The sequence below is a fragment of the Brassica rapa genome, chromosome A09 (genome assembly GCF_000309985.2).
Source record: "Brassica rapa cultivar Chiifu-401-42 chromosome A09, CAAS_Brap_v3.01, whole genome shotgun sequence".
In the NCBI taxonomy this organism is placed as follows: Eukaryota; Viridiplantae; Streptophyta; class Magnoliopsida; order Brassicales; family Brassicaceae; genus Brassica; species Brassica rapa.
Genome location: NC_024803.2, coordinates 30,031,464 through 30,048,961, shown reverse-complemented (window position 1 = coordinate 30,048,961; position 17,498 = coordinate 30,031,464). Strand labels below are relative to the sequence as shown.

The 17,498-nt window shown below is 30.6% G+C and overlaps 2 protein-coding genes across 4 annotated transcripts; both read left to right on the top strand.

The window, feature by feature from the left end:
• Positions 1-3,372: 3,372 nt before the first annotated feature.
• LOC103840586 (lysine histidine transporter-like 6) lies at positions 3,373-17,076 on the top strand. 3 transcript variants are annotated; one of them, XM_033279174.1, is made up of 11 exons: positions 3,373-3,866; positions 4,075-4,463; positions 4,557-4,602; positions 4,776-6,987; positions 7,280-12,467; positions 12,551-12,696; positions 13,457-13,840; positions 14,489-14,988; positions 15,065-15,156; positions 15,308-15,376; positions 15,481-17,076. In XM_033279174.1, the coding sequence occupies exons 5-11, from the start codon at positions 12,435-12,437 to the stop codon at positions 15,577-15,579; spliced, it is 1,323 nt and encodes a 440-aa protein (XP_033135065.1). In that variant the 5' UTR covers positions 3,373-3,866; positions 4,075-4,463; positions 4,557-4,602; positions 4,776-6,987; positions 7,280-12,434; the 3' UTR covers positions 15,580-17,076. The 3 variants fall into 3 exon arrangements, with proteins under 3 accessions (XP_033135065.1, XP_033135066.1, XP_009115334.1); XM_033279175.1 differs by having other exon boundaries at positions 4,075-4,203; positions 4,776-12,467; XM_009117086.2 differs by having other exon boundaries at positions 4,067-4,463; positions 4,776-12,467.
• On the top strand, positions 4,398-5,279 carry LOC117127808 (malate synthase, glyoxysomal-like). Its single transcript, XM_033278477.1, has 3 exons — positions 4,398-4,463; positions 4,557-4,602; positions 4,870-5,279. The coding sequence occupies exons 1-3, from the start codon at positions 4,398-4,400 to the stop codon at positions 5,277-5,279; spliced, it is 522 nt and encodes a 173-aa protein (XP_033134368.1).
• Positions 17,077-17,498: the final 422 nt, after the last annotated feature.

Below are 17,498 nucleotides of genomic sequence, written 5' to 3'. Positions count from 1 at the left end.
CTCAGCTTTATTATAAAAAGGTTACATTATTGTCTAACTAGGATTTAAGAATCTCAATACATCTTTTAAAGCATCTTCATTTCAATATGCTTTAGCTTCTAGAGAGTTATAGATCTTATTCCAATTGGCAATTGTAATTGCTCATAAATCACAATTTAGGTAACTCCAAATAAAGTAACAAAACAAAATGCTTCTTGTATTGTAGCCTTATAGTCATCTTCTATTTTTCATATCTTTTAAATAGCTTAATGCATATAATCGATGAATATAAAATTACACCAATGAAAATAAAGAGTTTCAGAGAAGCCGACTTTTTTCATTAAATTCACATTTACAATCTCACATATTCCATTTACAACTAGAGTCTAGATTAGAAATTCAATATCTACTAATAATAGCAATCCCAATTAATTCTAAAGGTTGTGTGTTTTTATAAGAACTAGAGATTTTTTCCGCGCTTCGCGCGGATTGTGTCTTATAAATTTATTTTATTTATAATATTATTTGTCGGTTTTTTTATTTTACATTAACTTCTTATTTTTCCAATGTTATTTTTTCTTAATTTAAATTTATATGTTTATAATTTTTCATTTTTCTTGTTGTAGATGAAGAATTATATTTTTTATTGATGGTTTTTTGTATGTGATATAAACTTTTTGATATTTTAAAATAATGTTATATATAGTACGATTAACACATTAAAGAAGAGAAACATATTCATGCACATTTTACACAGGTTTTAAATGCATAATTTTAAACATTATATATGTATATATTAAAAGTTTGAAACATGTAAATGTTTTCTGAAGCTAAATACTTGTTCTGAGTTTACATAACTTATCGAAAGTTTTATCCTTTTTTAAATTCAAATCACAGAAAAAAATATCAAAAAGTCAGTATAGATGGGTTTTTTGGGCTTTTAAATCAACACTGAAAAATTACATGAATCAGATAACAACCGTTTTATAAACAACTGGATAAAATTTGACCGAGCCAAAGATTTTCACACAATATGTTCTTTCTTCTTCAAATTGCGAAGAGCCTATAGGCACAAGAAAAAAAATCATAATTTTTGTTTTCACTTATATAACATTTTTTCTCCTTTACACACGGAGTTTATTACACTGTTATAAGCAATGAAAAACTCTATTCATATAAGATTCATATCTATGCATTTTGACAAAGAAGAATTTTAGCCATCTTTAGTTTCAGAATGGACCAACTTCAGTCATATACACTATATTTTCTCTATGATTCAAATCTTATGATTTTAATATATGTGCAGATTTTCATATGAAAAAGCACGCACGTCATCTATCATTCAACCTATTACTTTTTTCAAAATAAATACTATAATCCTCATTTGGTTAGCTCCACAAATTAATCTCTTTGGATCAGTTTACTAAAAAATATAGATACTAATGTTAGAAAAGAATATAAACACTATCAACAACAAATATTGGCACAAGTTTAGATTTGCTGCTGAAGTTTGGATTTCTTCTCCGGCTGATCTACACTCTGTTGCAGCCTGGATCAATCAACCTCGCGTCAATGCAGATACGCATGCTACTCCAGTCATCAAGCTCTACTTTCAGTCAGTCATCTACCTGCTGTGGAAAGAGCGTAATGCTCGTGTGTTCACAGCTGTTTCCTCACCTTCATCAGTCATCCTTGCCTCTCTCGACCGTATGATGCGTGACTGTCTCCTCTCTTACCCGGCAAGTTCTTCTTTCTCTTCTTCTCTACTTCTTTTTATCTTTCTTGTATAAGACTTCCTTAAGGCTTTTTTTACCTTGAGTTGTTGTTGGTTGTTTTTGTTTCCTTGCTGTAATAAGTTGTTTAAAAACAATAGTGTAACCTTTCAAAAATTGATAATCTTAGCATCTTACAAAAAAAAACAACAAATATTGATTTATTTATGTGAATATGTATTTTATTTTAAATCATTATAGTGGACGAAGAAAACACCATAATTTGTACAACAAATTTTCTTAGATTCACGTCATGATACTCACAATTTTATCATTTTAATTACATAATTTTACATGAGCTTCTTCACCTTCCCCGATTATTTTTTCTTTATTTATAACTACAATATAAAGTTATAAACTATATATATTATAAATTAATAATTTATTTACCCTTAAAGTTTAACGATTAAAAATAGAACATAATTCAATATAGATATATGATTCTATTAATAAATTAGTAGTTACAAATTTGAAATTTCTAGAAATATCAAAAGTTGTATGTTAGTTAATTATCTTATAAATGACATTTATTTCTAATTCTTTTTGGATGAGAATATTTTGGCTGAGGTGGATAGTCACAAAAGCTTTGAATTTAGTCCCTTTTATATAGTAGGATTTTATTTTTGTCAAAAGTTGTGTTTGTTCATTAAGGTATCTTTTGATTAAAAGTTGTATCTCTTCAATATGAAATATTGTTAAAATTTGTGAATAAATGTTATGTTGTGTCTTTTCATCATAAAATGTGCATTAGTTGATTTTTTTTTTAAAGTTACAGTATATATTACCATTACAAAAGTGCTATTTTCAATAACTAATTAAAATATGAAAAGTTGTGATTATTCATATGAATCCTACTATATAAAAGGGACTAAATCTCTCTCTCCTAAACCTTGCCACATAGGCAAAAATATTGAGAACCAATCAATATGCCATGTCATTTTGGACTGGACTTAAAATTTAAAAAAAAATCAACATGGCATATTGGTCGGAGCCCATTACATATTCTCTTGGTTTTACGTATTGGTCGGAGCCCATTACATATTCTCTCCCTCTAAAAGTGTCCACATGGCATATTTTGGGTTCCACAATTTTTTTAATTTTTTTACAACATAAATTGTTGACAAAAACCTAAATAAGCACGATGATGTCATAGTCATCCCGTCCCTACGATCATAATAATTTATACTAGATTTTGACCCGCGCTTTCAAAGCGCGGGTTTATTTTTGTTTTTTTTTTTCAATTGACAAATATTTAGTAAATGTCACATTTTCATATATTTGTGTTTTATTTTATAAAAGACTTAAAAATTTTATCTTTATTTATCGTATTTCATTTTAAATGATTATTTATGTTAAAAAAATTAAACTTTATTTTTTTAATGAATTAAGTTGGTATAACTCTGATAAATTAATTTTATTATGGGGTTAATATTTTAATTAAAAAATTATATACTTTTAATAAAGATTTATACTTTTCAATAAAAAAATTCAATTATTTTTATGAATGCTTAAATTATATTAAGAAAAGAAAAAAATAATAATTAAGAATAGTTGAAAAAAAATTATTTGAACTTGGACTCAATGGCCCAAAAGAAAAAAAAAGGTGAGAATTGAATCTGATTTTTTAATAGGCCCAAATGGCCCAAAAGATATTTGATTTGGGCTGGATCCAAAAATAATGACCCAATATAGATTTGTTATTAATATTACTTAATTGCCCTTAATGAAACATACAATGTTAGTGAAAGAAACATGCCCCTAAGGTAATTATGACAATAAGATCCTGCTTTAATAGTATAGATATCAATTCTTTGATTTTCTTCCTGTTTGGTTGATTCAGTACTTGTACTCGCCTTTTACAGTTTAGTTAATAAAATTATTGCGGTTAAAAAAAAAAAAAAAAAAAAGTCATCCCGCCCCTACGTTTACCGTTTCAGTTAGCGAAGATAATCAATCCATATATCAGCCTTTAATTCTAACAACTACAACTAAACTTTCATCGATACGTTTCAGAAGCTTCTCAGTTGAATCCTATAAATATACGTCCACATATAACACAATCCCCATCTCTTAGAGCTGCCAGAATCAAGAAGTACTCAGCAGCAGAAGAACACGGTAAAGTTTCCGCTTTCGCCTTTGAATTTCAAGTCGTAACTGATTCTGTAGATCGGAATTCGGCCTGAGAATTTTTTTTATAAGGAGATTTGCTCTGAGCAAATAGATTTGCACTTGATCCTCTCGACATCTATGGTATCCTTTTAACTTCGGTTAGATTAGTTTTTTTTGATATTTTTCTTTTTTTTTGGATTTTTGAGCTATTTAGGATTCTTTGACGAAAATAGACAAAGTATGTAAGAGACATAAGAGATTTGGAACACCCTTACTCCTTGGAGCAACTAAGTGTTCTGTCTGAAGACTCCATCACTCTCGATGACAAGCTTAATCGCGTCCAGTGAGTATTATTAGTCCTCTGTTTAATGATCTCACTGTGTAGTCCCAATGATAGTGAGAAAAAAAAGTTTAATTTTGGATCCAAAAGTGTGAGGCTTTTTTTTGTGTGTACATGATATTTAATGATTTGTGAGTTTGTGGGTTTTGGTTATGTGATCAATTCACGATAACGTTTACACCGACCATACGGATTATATGGCAACTATATTTGGTATGCGTTTGAGAACTAAGCTTAAAGAATGCTTGCCTCTCCACTATAAGGTCAACTATCCTTTTAAGTAAAAAGACAAGTTTTTTCAATGGTCATTTGTTATATATGTGTGATTGTTTCTGTTTCCTTTTACTTATGTTCAGGTTGATATCAGAGTGTCTCCCGGTTCTCATGCCGATGAACATTCAGGTAAGGAAGTTAGGAGATGGCTTAAGTCACTTAATTCATTTGTGGTCTCTTTTAAAACCTTAACAACTGTATAGTTTGCAAGAGTATGGATGATATGTCAAGTGAAAAAAAAATAACGAATGTAACGCTCATGGATTTTGCTATACAAATTCATTTGTGCTTTGTTATTGCAGATGCTTCGTGGATTTTATTTGGTTTGGATAATTGCCCATGTGGCCTGTGAATGCATCCATGCAGATTGGAATGTTTTTATTTTATTTTAAACAGTACAGATCAGAGCAGAGGGTCTAAGGCTGAACAGACGTGTGGGGATCGAATACTTAGCAGTGTGGCTAACACGATCAGGATCTGTCCCACGCTATAACCTGATGGAAGATGCGGCTCCAGCTGAGATAAGTCGTGTCCAGAACTGGCAATGGATTAGGTATGAAGTGGAGTTGGACGGAGATGGGCTTGGAGTCAGGGTGAACAAAGAGTTGTTTGAGAGAGTTGTGGAAGAAGAGATGGAAAGAATCGAGAAAGAAGTTGGTAAAGATAAGTTTAAGAAAGGAATGTATAAGGACAACTGCAAGAAGTTTACAAAGCAATGTACTGCAAGTGAGCTTGATGATTTTCTTACACTTGCTGTTTATGATCATATTGTAGCTCACTACCCAAACAATGTGTCAAGGCCCTGAGAGAAGAAAAGAAGATGCTGGAAGAGAGAGTTTGAGATATGAGTGTTGTACTTTTGTCTTCTATGTTTGTTTCTCATTTGCTTTTTTTCTATATGTCTGTATATTGGATGAACTTGATGTTTTTATCTCCAATATGAAATAAATGTTTCTATAACATCGCTTATAATGTGTAAGGGGCTATATAGCATTGTTTATTTTGATATTAAACAATCTATAGAGTTCAAAATATATAAAATACAATTGGCTGTTTGTTATTTCTTTTTCTATTTTTGATCTTCTGATTCTTTGGAGCTGCTAGGTTTTTATTATAACCGTGAAAAATATATGAATGATAAATGTAAAAACTTTGCAAGTTAATTGCCTGATTATTGAAGTGTTGTCCTGACTTTTGAGAAAGAATATCGTAGAAAGATGACTGTTAGTTTACAAAAAAGAAAGATGACTGTTGATGACATACACAACATAATATTTTGCAGGAGAAGAATAACGGATCTGAATAAGCAACAAAAAAACAATAACACTATATATATATATGAATACATTAATCGTAGCTCAAAATGTACACAAATTAACCAGTAACATACACACGTTATCTTTCAATTGCAAGCATAATGAACTGCTGTAATACACCAAACACAGATCTCCGCGCTTGCGCGGAGTTGACGATTCCTAGTTTTTATAAAAAGACATATTTTTATGAAAGGACGCATCTTTATATATATATTCACAATCTATAAGAACTAATGCAATGTTTAAGATGAAAAGTTGCATCCTTTTACTAATAATAGCAATCCCAATTAATTCTAAAGGTTGTGTGTTTTTATAAGAATTTTATTTTTGTCAAAAGTTGTGTTTGTTCATTAAGGTGTCTTTTGATTAAAAGTTGTATCTCTTCAATATGAAATATTGTTAAAATTTGTGAATAAATGTTATGTTGTGTCTTTTCATCATAAAATGTACATTAATTGATTTTTTTTTAAAAAGTTACAGTATATATTACCATTACAAAAGTGTTATTTTCAATAACTAATTAAAATATGAAAAGTTGTGATTATTCATATGAATTTTTATAAAAAGACATATTTTTATGAAAGGACGCATCTTTATATATATATTCACAATCTATAAGAACTAATGCAATGTTTAAGATGAAAAGTTGCATCCTTTCACAATTAATTTGAAAAGTTGTGAAAAATGTCACGAAAAATTGCATATTTCTATTAATATCTACCTATTCATACATTTTCGATTTGTAAAAGTCCTATGGTTGCAACTTTCTATTTGTATTATACATACCTATTCACTTTTTAAGTGTTGCATACTTTACTACACGTACCTTTTCAAATCTATTTAGACAATCTTGGATCAAAATTTATAAACAAAAAATTGAATGCTCGATGTATCACACATGACGTGACGAAAGGAGTTGTCTCCTACACTTTTATGAATCTGCTGATCATGAAGTTAAAGCCAAGGCTCATAACCATATCTTCCCAAGATAAACCCTACCTCCAAACTATTTTCTCTTTAATCTCTTACTGTCCCTCTCTCTCTCTCTCTCTCTCTCTCTCTCTCTCTCTCTCTCTCTCTCTCTCTTTCTCGTGGTCGAAGGTCATTAATGTTACGAAAAGTGGACACATACAGCCATGTAAAAATCTCTCTTTGTATAATATGCAGGTGTATGGAACAACTTTTTGCTATGAATTGGGTGCGTAAAAATAATCTCTTTGCTCTTCTTTTTTTGTTTCCTGTTAGATCAGATTATGAGTTGCACAAAAAAAAGAACAGATTATGAAAAAAACACAATAACCGTTTCAAAACCTCATTTCTTATATGAATTTCTGTTGTGTCATTATAAATCTATATATCTATATATAATAGGAGACCCAATTTGTTACAAAATGAAGTAATCACTTTTTTATATATATAAAAATTTAAATCTAACGGATGTGTTTATAATAATTTGTAATCTAAAACAAGATTTGCCCTTCTCTTATAAGAGCTGACGTCATCTTGTGGCAAAAGACGCTTCCTCTCTTCTTTACCTCAATCAACGGTTCTCTAAACGACGCATTCTTCTACATTCACATCTTTGCAAAAGATATCCCATTTGCTTCCTTCCGGTTTGAACACGTTTCAATCTATATAAGGAAGTTTCAAATTTCTTATCCTTTTATATATTCCATCATTGTCATCCAATTGTTTATGCATTAATTTCCATCTTATACAGTCTTCTTTTTTTTTTTCTCAATACAGTTTTCTTTTGTATCTGTATTTATCTCTGCAATTTCTTACTCCAGTTTCATCCTTGATTCGTTAATTACAGGAAAAAATATTAAACCAGTGGGTGATTATTATTTTTTCTTGAAGGGACATATCTCTTTTTAAAAGTTTGGGACTGCGTGGGAAGGAGATGGAGGGAATCACGTTTCTTTTTTGCCAACTAACAAGCTTTGTTCTCATATCACTTACAGATATTGGTATTTTCCCAAGTCTTTTTACAGCAGTTAATTATAATGTTTTTCTATTCGATTTTCATTGCGCTTTTCTATTTTTTTGTTGATTGGTATTTGATGTTTTGCCAGAAGAATTGATCTGAGAGTAGCTTAGTCAAATTCTACTGATGTCCCTTTTCATACTTGTATGTGTAACTAATTATAATTGATGCAGAGTTGTTCGAACAATACCGAGTTAGGTTTGAATGGAAAAGGTGAAAAATGGTTGGCTGAAGAATTTGATTATTAACTTTAGAAAAAATAGAATTTGATTATTTGTTCCCAGAAACTAATCTTTTTCTTTTTGGTATAAATCCCAGAAACTAATCGTTTGCGTTACACTGATTTATGAACATGCCGATATACTGACTAATTGTTTTCGTTACACTAATTTATTTTCAGTGAGCCATGTTTGTTTGATAGTTTTTTTTTTCCTTTTTGATACTTTCGTTTGGTACTTCAATTAGAAACAGTAGTACATTTTTTTTTCATATATTTATACCATACCTATGATAGGAGTTAGCACGTAAAATGTGTGTGTTTCTACTAAAATTAGTTCGAATAAGTTGTCAAATTAATAGATACTACGTAACTATAATTTGTGTCTTTTCATTATAGGTTATATGTTTTTATTTTTATATTCTTTATAGTTGTAAGAGTTGTATCTTTTCATTTTAAACTACAAATTAGTCTCTAAAAGATGTTAAAATACCCAAATAAGATAGTTCATGTTTTAAGTTTCTATTCTTTGATTCTTTAAACATTAGGAAAAAGATGCACTTGATGTACCAAAAGATTTGATTGAATAAAATTTACATTCATTAAAAAATTTCAAATTAGTATCTTTCTATATTTATTATCTTAAGAGTTGTGTCTTTTCATTTTATTACAAATTTTTTTAAGTTGTTATAAAATCTCAATAAGTGGTTTTCTTTAATTATTTGTCTTTTAAAGTATTTTTAGTAATCATGTGTCTATTCAAAAGAATTTGAAAAATACTATTTTAAAATAAGTATTAAAAATCTGAAAGGTCGTGACTATTCATATAAATTTTTGAAAAACTATGAATAGACTATGTACATAATTTATCATCATAAGTCTTCACAAATTTATTAAAGTGGTGAAAAAAGTCATGTACAGTTACATGGTTACAAATTCTTAGAAGATATGCCAATAAAACAGCGTCAACAAAAAATAGTATAAAAAATTCTAAACAGGGGAAATTATTGGACTTAGTTTCTTCAACTAGACGAGATGTGTGTTCCTTTATATTCATGTATGTTCCATGAAGACATGATTCATGTCATATACTTCCATACACTTAGATTATATAAACTATAAAAATCAAGATACATTAGTAAATATATGTCATTATATTCAGTGAAATTTGCTAGCAAGCATCGTTGTATATATATTTAATTTAAGTGGACGATATTATGAGATTAAAACCATCCAACTTTTCATTCTAGTGTCTTCTCAATGCGTGTACAAAAATATAAAGTTTTTGAATCTATCTGTACTCTTATATAGACTTTGTATCATGTGTATAATTTAGTTCTACAAGATGGAATTTTAACAGTTTATTTTTAATGCATAAAATACTATATATTAAATTGAGTTTGCAACTTTTATTTGATGTCAATTAGCAAGTGGTTTTAATAACTTCTTTGTATTAATAATAGGAATCCAAATAAATTTTTAAGGATGTAAATTTTTTTTTAAACATTGTTTTTTTTAAAGTTGCATTTGATTAAAATAAATTATTAAAATGTAGAAGTGTATATGTTTTTCATCTTAACAATGTGTCTTTTTATCTTAAAAATTACATTGGTTTAAAATAAGTTGTCAAAATGTCTAAAATGTATTTTTTTTTTCATTTTAACATTGTGTATTTTCATCTCAAGAGTTTCATTAGTTATATCTTAAAAATATATCCTTTCATCCTGAAAATCACTTTTGATTTAAAAGAAATTGGTAAAATGTCACAGATGTGTCCTTTCAAATATTTCATGGGAAATTGTCAAATATATAAACATGTAGCTTTTCATCATAAGAATTAGATAGACTAGAACATTTTCTTTTATACATGAGTTTAATGACACTTAAATGGATGTAGATTATTAAAGATTAAGTTGATTATTTGCAACCGCGTAAGTCATCATTGCAATTGTTTGGTGAACAGTTAGTTGCAAGTGATTAAATAAAGCATTCCAACTGTTGTGATTGCAGTTTTGTAGTGATGAACGATTACAATATTTGGTGATGAATCATTGCAATTGTTAGAGATTGTTACTTTAGTGATAAATTATTGCGACTTTTGGTGATATTTTTTGAAACTTTTAACTAAGCATTGCAATGTTTACTTATTAACCATTGCAACCCTTAGTCCTTTATATAAAGAATTGTAAGCATTAAGAAATCACAACTAAAAACCCATAAAAACTATAAATAGATTAGAAAAGAGAGATATTTATTGTAGATCATAATAATATTTGAAAAAAACAAGTAAATATATGAAGTACTCTATTTGTTATTATTGTATCTTCGACTAGGCCTAGAAAATTTGATTGAGAAACAGTTAAATTCTAGAGTATTTTTATCTCAATACCCACTTCAACTTCAAAAATTTACTATTTAGAGATCCAATAAATGACCAGTGATTTTTTTTAAAAAGCAAATCCATAATTTATCAACTTAATTATTTAATTAATACATTAGTTTAATATAATGATTATAATATTTTTTATGAGAATTCCACAAAAATTTAATATAATAATATAAATGAAACGGATCATGTCAACATAAGTCAATATACATTTATTGTGATATCTATTTCTTAATATTTTTTTCTTATGAAATAGAGCATATAATTAAATGTATTTAAAATATATTTTTTTAGCAAACATGAAAATAGTAATCCCTGAAAGCAATTGTAAATAAGTATGGAAAAAACTATTATTAAAAATATATTTTATTTGATTTTTTATAAAATGAGTTCCCGTGCGATATCGCACGGGTTCTTTACCTAGTTGTTCTAGAAATAATTAAATTAATGCATTAAAACAAATGTAACCGATATACTTTTTTGGGGTCGATATACTTGTTAGGATTTATTACAAGTTTGATGGAAAGCAAAGCTTAATAACTCATCTAGAAAATTAAACAAAGCGAACAAGTCTTAGAAGTTACGGTTACTTTGACCTCTCTAGATATGATTCTCTTGTTTTAACTGTTCTCCACTCCTGAATTTTAAGGTCGGGTTGTTTAACCTTCCACCTCAAATCCATTCATTAAAAAAAAATCCTTTCCACCTCTAATCGTATTTGAGTTTGTGGCTCACATTATTTTTATATTGTCAGGTCTCGTTTTGCTTTGGTCCGTTAAATTCATCATTTTGAATTTGGAACTTGTACTATTTTAAAAATAAGTAGCGACTAGCGAGACCAACAATAGTGATACGTTGTCTAGAAACAAAAGAAAGAAAACTCAATGATTGATATTTGATACGACATAGCAACTATGACGCGCACTAAAACCCTTTTGAATCGAGGACGACAAACATGACTTCTCTTGTCCACTCTTATGCTCACTCTTGTCAAAAAATCAAGGCGAGTTTACTTGAAATTGTGGATCTTATTCACGTGGCACATAAAAATGATAAAATATGGTTAAGACACTATAACTTTATACCAAATTTTCAAGCCATGATACGATTCACCGCACCCATTAGATTTTCTCTCAGTCGAATCATGGGAACATAACCAAAGGCCCTTTTGTTAAAAAGCTGGTCTAGTGAAAGAAAATGCCAGCACTGAACTTTTTCGGTGTATTTTTTAATCCTCACAAGCTTGGACTTAAAAGAGTAACGGTGGCACCATTAAGTGGGATACGGAAAAGCAAAGATGCAAGTTGATAAAATATAAAACCTAAAAATCTTTTAGTACTCGAAACAGAGACGCTTTAATTCTCTATGCATGGGTGTAGTTGGTTGGTTGCATTATTCTTTAGTTTTCTTAAAGGTTTTATTCTCCTAATCAAATCACCTAATTCGAAATGACAAGACATATTTCAACATAGAAAATAGCCCATATTATTTGGGAGAGAGTGTCACAGATTGAATAAAATGAAACGTACATGGCATACCAAAAACGTAAAGTGCATCGTCGTTGCATTACATTTCGTTTTGTATGTGTATCTGCACGTTCTGTATATATGGCGTAGCTTATTGCAAATATGAGTTGGATGCGAAAAACAATAATGTCAAAACAAGTATATGAAGATGCTATTATTGTGGTAACATTTTGATGATCTTTTGATTTCTTACCCATTTCTTGGATTTGACAATGTTACACGTTTCGTAATTCAATAAACTTCACAACCTCAAATGATCACAGTGCCGAAAATCAAAGTTCAATTACGTGAGTATCCCTGATATAAAATAAGCCGGGAAAATAGAAAAGAAAAGACCAACAGGTTCATTTAATTTAGGTAAGATCTTTAAGAAATTTATGTTAACTTTTTTTATTTGTTTATTATTTACTTAAACAAACTTTATTTAGACAGGATGAAAACTCAAAAACACTACTTAAAAAGCTCAGAGTTCTCCATGTTTTAAGGCTATTGAGATCCATCTCACTATACTGCAAAAGACACACACACAATGGTCTCTACTTCTCCCATTTCTCCTTCTAGGGTATTCCTCTATAGTCATTCAGCTTCTCATTTCTTTCATTCGTTTCTCCTTTTGTTTTCTTATTAATTAGTTCGTGTTTGTAGGAAACTGATCGGAAGTCCAGCGAGAAATGGACGGCGGTAGAACCATCACGGCCAGCCAAGTGGTGGTACTCCACCTTCCACACTGTCACCGCCATGATCGGCGCCGGAGTTCTTAGCCTCCCTTATGCCATGGCTTACCTTGGCTGGTACTCTTACTATTTCTACAAACTTTATACCCTCAATTATGTTTTTTAACCACAGAATTTCTAGCCTAGGCTCGTAATTGCTTAAAATAAAAACATGGAAATTGACGTCAAACCCCGTAACTTGCTGGGTATACTAGGCTGATATTTTTGCAACTGTTGAAATTTATTTTAGATATAAGATCCATAGAACATGTAAAAAAATTACACTTTTAGGCTGATGATTATGAAACTACGTGTAACTAAACTCAGATGTAAGAAGATTACACTCTAAGAAGACTCTACAACATGAATAAAAGAAAAAAAATAGTTCACTTAAAGATGATGATTTGAACTAGTTGAAACTAAAACTATAAGAGGATTCAGATACAGTGAAACTTCTATAAATTAATAATGTTAAGACTAGACCAAAACTATAATTTTTTTAATTAATTTATAGAGATATTAATTTATTGATATACTAATTGAACTAAAAACTCAATTTGAAACTATAAAATTATATTATTTTATAGAGATTTTTAGTGTATATTAATTTATAGATTATTAATTTAAAGAGATTATAATGTATAGAACATGCAAAAGCAAAAAAAGAAAAGAAAAGCAAATGCATTTCAAGATGATGATTATGAACTAGTTGCAAATAAATTCCAATATAAGAAGATTAGAAGAACATGTAAAAAGAAAGAAAACAACAGAAGACGAATCAACTGTAGTTTCTTTTCGTTGGTTTGTAAATAAGATAACTGATGTGCGGTGAAAACAGGGGACCAGGGACACTATTGTTGGCACTGACATGGGGACTGACCCTAAACACGATGTGGCAGATGGTGCAGCTCCATGAGTGCGTTCCTGGAAACCGGTTTGACCGGTATATCGATCTAGGACGGTACGCTTTTGGCCCAAAACTCGGCCCATGGATCGTCCTCCCGCAGCAGCTCATCGTCCAGGTCGGGTGTTGCATTGTTTACATGGTTACTGGTGGCAAGTGCGTAAAGCAGTTCGTGGATATCACGTGTTCCACCTGCACTCCCGTGCGACAGTCGTACTGGATTCTTGCCTTCGGTGGGGTTCACTTCCTTCTCTCCCAGCTCCCTAACTTCAACTCCGTCGCCGGTGTCTCCTTGGCTGCCGCCGTCATGTCCCTCAGGTCACTCTCCCTCACACCTAGTATCATCACATTATCCTTTTAACATTTTGATCCATTACCATATAATATTGTTAGTAGACCATGATTTATAGTTTTTGGAAAAATGATATGAAATCACATTACAGGACTATACCATTTAATTTATACCATGGACTATAAATATTTTCTCTAGACTCTAGACTATATTGCATACAATTAGTTGATGATTTACAACGATAAGTTGAATTTAGTAATGTGGCCATCGAGTGATTATCATCTACTCATCTAGTTTCCTTTTTCATCTGTCTTAAGTTTGCATGTGAATTACTTCGTGCGCAAAATATTTAGTATTTTTGTCAAAAATTTCATACTGCCAAGTGCCAAGGGTAGACATAAAAATCACATTTTTATTGGATTTTGTCATTTTCAACATAAATACATTGAAAATAAATTAAATACACATTAATTACATGCATCAACTCGTAACTAAGACGTTGTACAACTAGAGTAGTAGAGTACTAGCCGTAGCTGACCAGTTTATACGAGCCAAAATGAATGGCATAGAAAGAATGGTTAGGTCCATATTATATTCCAGATCAATGTGGATCGTTACAAAAGCTAACTAGGTCAAGGCTGATCAAACTTTGTAATATATGATATGTCCTATAGCTACTCGACGATAGCGTGGGCAGGAAGTATCTCACATGGAAGATTGCCTGACGTGAGCTACGGTTACAAGGCGACGAATCCAAGTGAATTCACGTTCCGAACCTTCAGTGCCTTAGGTCAAATCTCATTTGCTTTTGCGGGTCATGCCGTTGCTCTAGAGATCCAAGCCACAATGCCTTCAACTCCTGAGAGGCCATCGAAGGTGCCCATGTGGCAAGGAGTTATGGGAGCTTACTTTGTCAACGCCATTTGCTACTTCCCGGTGGCTCTAATCTGCTATTGGGCCTTTGGTCAAGACGTAGACGACAATGTGCTGAGGAATCTACAGAGACCTGCTTGGCTTATTGCTTCTGCTAATCTCATGGTTGTCGTTCACGTCATTGGCAGCTACCAAGTGTTTGCTATGCCTGTCTTTGATCTTTTGGAGAGGATGATGGTTACTAAATTCGGTTTTAAGCATGGAGCTGTTCTGAGGTTTTTCACTCGAACTACTTTTGTCGGTAAGATTTTACTTTTGTTCTAACATGTTATATAAATATTTATAGTTAAGAATCTAAGTTTTGATCGGAATTACAGCATTTACGTTGTTTACTGGAGTGACTTTCCCCTTCTTTGGAGACCTTCTAGGGTTCTTTGGGGGTTTTGGATTTGCTCCCACTTCCTTCTTTGTAAGCCTCTTTACATTTTCGACATGTCAATATTGTATTACCAAAATAAATACATCTTAATTTTCTACTCTTATGTATATATGAGTACATTGTTTTTTTTTCTAAGACAAGTCACTAATGATCTTTGCATGGATATATAATGATGCCGTAGCTCCCAAGTATCATGTGGCTTATCATCAAGAAACCAAAGAGATTCAGCATCACGTGGTTGGTCAATTGGGTAAATATCCGTATTATTATCCTCTCTTTTTTCTTTTCGTTAATATATGAGTATAATCTTTCGAAGATGAACAATTAATGTATATTTTTGGTTGTAATGAGCAGATAACCATTATGGTGGGAGTGTGCATAATGATGGCGTCAACAATAGGAGGATTGAGGAACATCATTGCGGATTCTTCTACTTATAGTTTCTACGCTTAATTATATTGAATATAGATCGTAGACACACCTCAACTATATGATCATATAATTATATAAGTGTAGGAATAAACCATATTAATGAATAATCGTCGTGCATGCGCATCAAGTTAGAAAGAGTGTAATATATACATAATCTGCTACTTAATTCAATAAGACAAATATACTGTTAATTAGCTCTACATTGATCTTCGATTACGGCTACCATTCATCCACACCTGTCATGATCTTTCGAAATACCACAATTATCATGATTTTTCAAAATACCACACTTAAAATGATATTTCAAAATAATAATAATATGCCATGGTTTTACCTTGGCTGGGTACTCTTTCTAATTTTACAAGCTTTATGCCCTAAATTATTTTCGTTACTAAGCTGATGATTTTGCAACTGTTAATGCAATTTATTCAGATATGAGAAGATTCAGAAAACATATAAAAACAGTTACACTTTAAGCTGATGATGATTATGAAACTAGTTGTAATTAAACTCAGATATATAATAAGATCTAAAGAAGATTCATAGAACATGCATAGATGAAATTGCACAATAAGTAGATGATTCCATATATAGAACATTCAAAAAAGAAAGAAAAAAGCAAACTGCACTATAAGATGATGATTATGAACTAGTTGCAACTAAATTCAGATATAAGCAGATTAATACAGCATGTAATAAAGAAAGGAAAAATCAAAAGACGAATCAATTGTAATTTTTTATTGGGTCAATTTGCTGAATAACCAACTTTGGCATCAAAATTAAGTGAGTAGCATTGATTTTGACGTAATGTAATATCTATCATTTATGCCAATTGTTATCCGGTTCTGCCCCTTCTTCCATTAATCATCCGGTAATATTGTATTGCTAGATATGACTTGGTCAAAATAACGTAGGGTAAAGATTAAATTAAATACTACTTTATTTGATAGAAACACATGCAGCCACGTACCAATTTAATCCACCCAAAATTTTCTTATTGCTGGTCAATAATGAATCACTATTATTTACAAACACATCACGTAAAAGAACTCATGTCACAAATTTACTTATAACATATTTATTTACTATATGAAGTAGAATGAGCGGATAGAAACATAATTTAAAATAAAAATAAAAAGTGTATAAACCCTAAACCCAAAAAAACATAAATTTCCAAATACTAAATCCTAAACTCTAATCACTAAACCCTAACTCAAATATAAACCCTAAACCCAAATATAAACACAAAACCCAAATAGAATGGAACAAAATAAATAACATAGTACATATTGGTGAAACTATAAAATGTCTATGATTGCATGAAAGAAGTTAGTGTTGACCCAACCATACCCCTCACCTTCTAAATACTAAACCCTAAATTCCAGTCACTAAACCCTATCCAAATATACCCTAAACGCTAAACCTAAATAAATAGATTAAGCTAAACCCTGATCAAGGAAGTATAAACCCAAATAGAATGTATATAATGTGTTTCAAAAAAAAAAAAAAAAAAAAAAAGAATGTATATAATATGGTTTACTATACCCAAACATTTACTTAGTAAATCTAAACCCTAGGCAAGAACCTATAAACCAAAATTCAAATATAAACACAAAACCCAAATAGAATAGAACAAAATAAATAACATAGTACATATTGGTGAAACTATAAAATGTCTATGATTGCATGAAAGAAGTTAACGCTGACCCCAACCATACCCCCCTCACCTTCTAAATACTAAACCCTAAATTCTAGTCACTAATCACCCTAATCACTAAGTATTATAGAAATACTAAAACCACATCCATAATCTTTAAATACTAAACACTATCCCAACTCCTAAATACTATGGCTATCACTAAACCCAAACCTCAACCCCTACCTTCCAAATACTAAACTCTAAATTTAAATCACTAAACCCTAAACCCAAGTATAAACCC